The sequence below is a fragment of the Candoia aspera genome, chromosome 3 (assembly GCF_035149785.1).
Source record: "Candoia aspera isolate rCanAsp1 chromosome 3, rCanAsp1.hap2, whole genome shotgun sequence".
Classification (NCBI taxonomy): Eukaryota; Metazoa; Chordata; class Lepidosauria; order Squamata; family Boidae; genus Candoia; species Candoia aspera.
The window spans coordinates 27545284-27551283 of NC_086155.1; the positions used below are offsets into that span (position 1 = coordinate 27545284).

At 36.5% G+C, this 6000-nt stretch overlaps 1 protein-coding gene across 1 annotated transcript in view; it reads left to right on the forward strand.

Moving 5' to 3' along the window:
- Positions 1 to 3658, forward strand: part of PTPRT (protein tyrosine phosphatase receptor type T) — a 761196-nt gene extending 757538 nt beyond the window's left edge. The window contains exons 31-34 of the mRNA XM_063297181.1: positions 144 to 269; positions 607 to 770; positions 1586 to 1721; positions 3269 to 3658. Coding sequence (XP_063153251.1) covers positions 144 to 269; positions 607 to 770; positions 1586 to 1721; positions 3269 to 3322 — 480 coding nt within the window. The 3' untranslated portion in view covers positions 3323 to 3658. The remainder of the gene's footprint in view (positions 1 to 143; positions 270 to 606; positions 771 to 1585; positions 1722 to 3268) is intronic.
- Positions 3659 to 6000: the final 2342 nt, after the last annotated feature.

The following is a 6000-nucleotide window of genomic DNA, read 5'->3' on the forward strand; positions in this document are numbered from 1 at the left end:
TAACATTTTAATGTTATATACACAGTGTGTTCAAGGTTTCCTTAATATAAATTAACACTCTAAGACTTTGTGTGAAGGTTGGTGTTTTGCATTTCTCCTTTTCTCCTCTTGATTTGTGTTTGTTTTCCTTTCACTATGATCAGCTTTGTATGCAGTACTGGCCAGAGAAGACATCTTGTTGTTATGGGCCAATCCAAGTGGAATTTGTTTCTGCTGACATAGATGAGGATATTATTAATCGGATATTCCGGATCTGCAACATGGCAAGGGTAAGTAGAAGTCAGATCATTTTCTATCAATATTCTATGTGGCAGACCTCTATTTCTAGATGACAATTGCAAAAGCATGGCCAGTCTCCACTTTGAAGCAGGAAAAGTGTTTCCTTAATTCTTCTGATATAACTGAAGAATGTTCCAATTTGTATGTTCATTAAAGGACCAGCTGGAATAAATGCTTCTGAAAATATCCTCCAGCTCCTGCAACCAAAATGAATATGGAATCTTCCTTCACAGTTCTTAGGATCCAACACATGGTCTTCTGAGGGTGTATAGAAGCTTCCATATATTCCTTTTCATGATTCAATTAATCTGCATTCTTTTTCTCTAGCCGCAAGATGGGTACCGTATTGTTCAGCACTTGCAGTATATTGGCTGGCCAGCATATAGGGACACTCCTCCTTCCAAGCGCTCTCTCCTGAAGGTGGTCAGGCGGTTGGAAAAGTGGCAGGAGCAGTATGATGGGCGAGATGGACGGACTGTGGTCCATTGCCTGTAAGTACCTCTGCATCCTTGTTTTCTGTACTAAATAAGGATTGCCTGTCTGAAAAGAAGGAGAAACATAGCAAAGTTGGTTACTTTGGTGGATTACCCTGCACTGTTTGGTACCTGGAATTAAAGAAGTCCTAGAGATCTAAATGTCTGCTCAATACAGCATTATAGTATTGTAGAGCTAGAAATCAGTACCTTGTTGGTTGGTTGGTTTGTTTATCATTAAGCCCAACTCCCAATGATTCTGGTTCAGGGTCATTCTAGACTTCTCCCCTTCTCTATTCATGAGTCCTAGAATATTTATCTTGTGGTGGCAGTATTAGCATGTCAGATTGCTGGGTCTAGCGTTTTCCTCAATATTCCAGATCACTGTGAGAAATTTGAATGGTGGCTAAATCCAGCATGTATGCATGCTGCTTGGAATGTACAGCTGGAAAAAGAAAGTGAAAGTTCTAGCTATCCAAAGATGTCAAATACTGGTGTTGGCCTGCTCTTATTAATTGCGTGGTCCAGAAGTATGAGATATGATACAATATGACGGTATGGCATGATATGAAACAATAGAACTTACTTTATTGTTTGGAATTGTGTATCCCAACAAGAAAAATTAGAATGCTACTATGTCTGCTGTTTCGGTTCCGAATCTCAATGTCATTTAACTATTTGTTTGCAAAATGTTCAGGGAAGTAAATTGTATATATGGCTGTTACACATAATTGGAATTCTTGCATTTGAGTTGATCTCTTAGACCCCTTTGAAGTACTCTTCTGTTATGAACAGGTGTAATTTCCTAAACCAACTCTTATTTTTCGTGCTAGGAATGGCGGTGGCCGCAGTGGCACCTTCTGTGCCATATGTAGTGTGTGTGAAATGATCCAGCAGCAAAATATCATTGATGTATTTCACATAGTGAAAACCTTACGGAACAACAAGTCCAACATGGTGGAGACATTGGTAAGCATAAGAGGCTGATAGCTTCCTGTTACTTGAAATAAAATATTCATAGTCCTTTTTTGGTTTCTGAACATCAATTCTGGATTTGATATATTATTCAGATAATAGCAGAAGCTGCAGCTATGTGCTTAAAAACCTGCTACTGTTTTCTTTTAAAGTACCTCTGCATCCTTGTTAAAGTACATTACAATATTTTTGTTTTGAAAGACAAACAACATCTATCCATAGTGAATAAAGCCTATTCAAATAAAATCCTTTGCAATTCAGCATTTAGAAAACCTTTAAACAAGGTGGGGCTTTGCACACTTCAAGAATGATTCAGAAGAAGGCTTTTTTACTTTGAACAAGCAGAGCACTTCTCTGCAATTCAATAAAGCTTTTCAATACAGCTTTCATTCAAACCTGAATGAAAGGTGTGGCTGCTTTAAGAGCTGCTTTGAAAGATTCCTAGTCTATTTACACAAAGGTGCGAAGCCCTATTCAGAATGGTTTTCAAACTCTGTGTGCAATCCTAAAAGAGAGACCTTCAGAGTTCTAGATGTGTCCTTTGATGTTATCTCTCCAGTAATGATGAGAGGATGATGTGAGATAAGTTGTGTCTATGGCCATATACACACACAGCAGACACTGCCCCCACGATACATACATCTTTGAGGGTGGTGTTTATGTTTTTTGAGAGAAAGATTAAATAATATATTCTACAGTCTGAGAGAAGACTGTGTCCAGTTGTAAATCATGGGCTGTATTTATTTAATTAATAACCTTAATACTGCCTAGCTGTCCATTCAAGGGGAAAAAACAAAGCAAAACTAGAAATATGAAAACAAAACAGCCAGTTTTAACCATATTGAAAGAATAACATAATAATTACTTAAATAATATCATATAACTTTAAAATAATATAAAAATGGTGTTGATATGATGTATACCTTTTCTAAAAGGACAGTTGTAGTTCTGGGGAAGAAATATATTCCCTTATTTGAGAATGAAATAAGAAAAAGACCTTTTCTGTATGCCAGAGAAGCAGGTTTCTACAAGTGTTGATTTTTCAAATTAACCCCTATAGCAAATCATAAAACTGAATAGATTTATAAAGAGTTAAGGGGCTTTACATAGGGAAACCATAAGTAACTCAGAGTAAATAGTTCAAAAGAGCAGGGAAGGTACAGGTTTTTATGGTAGGCCCATATATATTTATCTTTTTTTAAAAAAAAATATTTTATCTATTTTTTAAGACAGTGAATTTATCTGATGTGAGCGGTCTAAGAAATTTCAAGTGGGTTGTGCCATAATCTAAAGCACTACTTTTAATATTGTCCATATTCTTCTAGCTTAGCAATTTAATGAAAGAGAACAGTAATATCCCAGGGGTCACATGGAGCACTGAGTGCAAATTTGGAACCCTTAAATGTATGCATGTATGTATGTATGGGATTTTGGGAGGCTTGGGAGTCTAAACCTGCATGTTGAAGTAGAGCGGATTGAAAGAATGAGTCACTTGAATATTATCTTGATTGATCATTGTGTTCTTTTTCTATTTCTTTCAGGAACAATATAAATTTGTATATGAGGTTGCACTGGAATACTTAAGTTCATTTTAGCTCATCAGGGCAGGGAGCTAAAAGATTCCTAAAGCCTTGATGTTTAAAGGACACTGGCTCCCCACTTTCCTTCAGAGGAGTACTGGGCTAAAGGATATAAAGCTCTTCATCCTTGAATGAGAAACCAGGTCAGAGCTCAGTGCCGGAGGAGAGAACTGCTGCCATCTGTTTTTAGAACATTCTTGCCTTTTAAGCAACCTACTATGGCAAAAGCAAGAGGCAGGCTGGAATACTCTGCTTTCTAATCCCTTCTGACTGCTTCTCCCTATCATTTTGGATGTGTCTTTTTTTCTCCCTTGACGCAAACAGGAGTGTGTGTGTGTGTCTGTGTGTATGTGTATACACACATATACAGTCTACCAGCTCCACTTTCTGTGTTTCCACAAATTCTCACTTTGTATTTTTAATTTCCTATATAAGCCATTTTGCATTAAAAGGAAACTTCATTAAACACATGTTTGGCTTTCAGCAGAGTAAACCATTGTGTTAAGTTTTTCAGACGAAAAAGCTACCACTATAAACCTGTGATTTTTTGTCTGCTCCTATTCTCTTAGAAGCAGGCAATGGAAGGAAGAAGCTGCCAGTTAATTTTCTGCCTTGGTTAATACACAATGCTACTAGATTTCCAATGTTCTGCATGGGTTGGTTAAATCTTAATGGTTCATATCAGCTGCAGTGCTGGTGAAGCAACTCTGTAAAATTGCACCTCCTAGCAAAGTAAATTGAGGTCACCCTGAAATTATCTTCATGTTTCAAACTATTATTGTTCCTTTGCTTGGTAATGAAGTTAGTTTCATTTTATCATATGTATTTGGTTGTGTGCAGTGTATATTTACAAAGTGGAGGAAATTGAAGAATGGCCTTAAAATATATACCTTGGAGATTATTCTACCACCTACACAGTCAAGATCTGTTATGTTATAGGAAATGGTATAGTTGGTGGACCCATTACATGCCTAATTAACTGATGTGGTAGAAAGCAGAGATCTAAAATATCCTGATCATGTAGGAATGGGTGATTGCAACTTCATACCTTCTGATGAACTGCATTTTTATGAAAGATGTGTAATGCATATGAGTTTACAAATTAGACTGGCCTACATTTACAAGTTAGACTGGCCAATCACATTCCCCAAACAAGGGATATAATGACAGACTTGTGTATTTCATTATGAGATGAGAGAAGAGGTATGAATAGTCTTCATTAACCAATGTGTTAGCTGTCTTTTCTGTAAACAGTACTGTTCTTTATGGTACACAGTAAACTTACTCATGCCTAATGCCTCACAAAAACTATTGCAGCAAAAGGAACTTTAAAATTACTTTTGTAAAAGGAACTAGCCAACAGTTTTATGTCCTCATTTCCAGAACCAGAACTGCCTTGTCTTTGAGAGGAAATATTTGGGGTGCATTATGGGAAAGGGGTTCAAACTTTTCTGTTAAATCTTAAGAAACAATTTTTGGAAATGAATGCAAGACCATTCTGTTCTTTGCCTCAAGTCAATAATTATATTTTGAAATGGTAGAACTATGTAGGAACTGGATAATATGAAATTGCCAGATTTTGTTTTATTGTGAAACTGTCACTTGTTGAAATGATGTAGCAGTTATACTCTGGTATTTTTAAACATTTAGCTATCCTTAATTTAGTCATTCCATTTAAAAGAAAAAAGAGCCTCAAGCATGGAATTAATGCAGCAATATACTTCTCCGGATAAGGAGAGTCTATGGAGAGTGTGATGGTTTAAACTTGGCATGTGACAAGTAAAATTAGCTCGTACAGCTATTTTTAACTGTAACAACTCTCAGTAACTTTCTTAAACGTGTTCATGCCATGCCCAATTTGGGGATCCAACTAAATATTATATTGTATACATAGTATACAGCTGATTCTTGTGCCCTTAGACTAATGCAAAAGAATGAAGGGTCAGCTAAACCCCACCCAAAAAAGGAATTTAACACTTTGATCACCATCACAGATTCCTTTCCTTACAAATGCTTACATCACATATTTAGAACACTTATCTTCAGAAATGGAAGTGTGATATTTCTCACAGACATCTACATTACAATTACTCATTAAGCTGGTGTTACAAGGCTACCCACACTTACGATTTTTAATGTCATATAGCAGCGCATAGCTGATCGATTCTGAAAGGTTAAACAAGGTCAGACGTGGTTAGTATTTATGTGAGTCCATCAGGAAATTTTAGGGCTGTAGTCTAGAATAGGAATTTTTTTAAAAAATCCTACAAGAAGGCAATGACAAACCACTTTGATATTACTGCCAGGGAAACTATGCAGATGTATCCATGCAGCTGCCAAAGATTGAGTTCAATTGAATGCAATATTTGTCTTTTTTACAGTTACAGGCAGACTATAAATCATTAGTGCAGGTAGCCTCTTAGTCTCATTCTTCATCTGAGAGTGGAGAAATGTCTTTGATTATATTCTCAGTTCCCAAATACACTTGGAAGGTAGGAAAGGGAGAGGAGGGTCCATTTCATGTGGGGAAAACTAAACATCTCAAACAAAGAAGCTAGAACAATGAGTGGGCTACTTCTTGGTGCAAGATACAAAAAATGCTAATGCAAATAGAAGTTAAAGTTTGACTGAAAAACAGAAAAAAGGATGTACATATACTGGGTTTAACCCTCCTGCCTCCCATTAGCTAATAA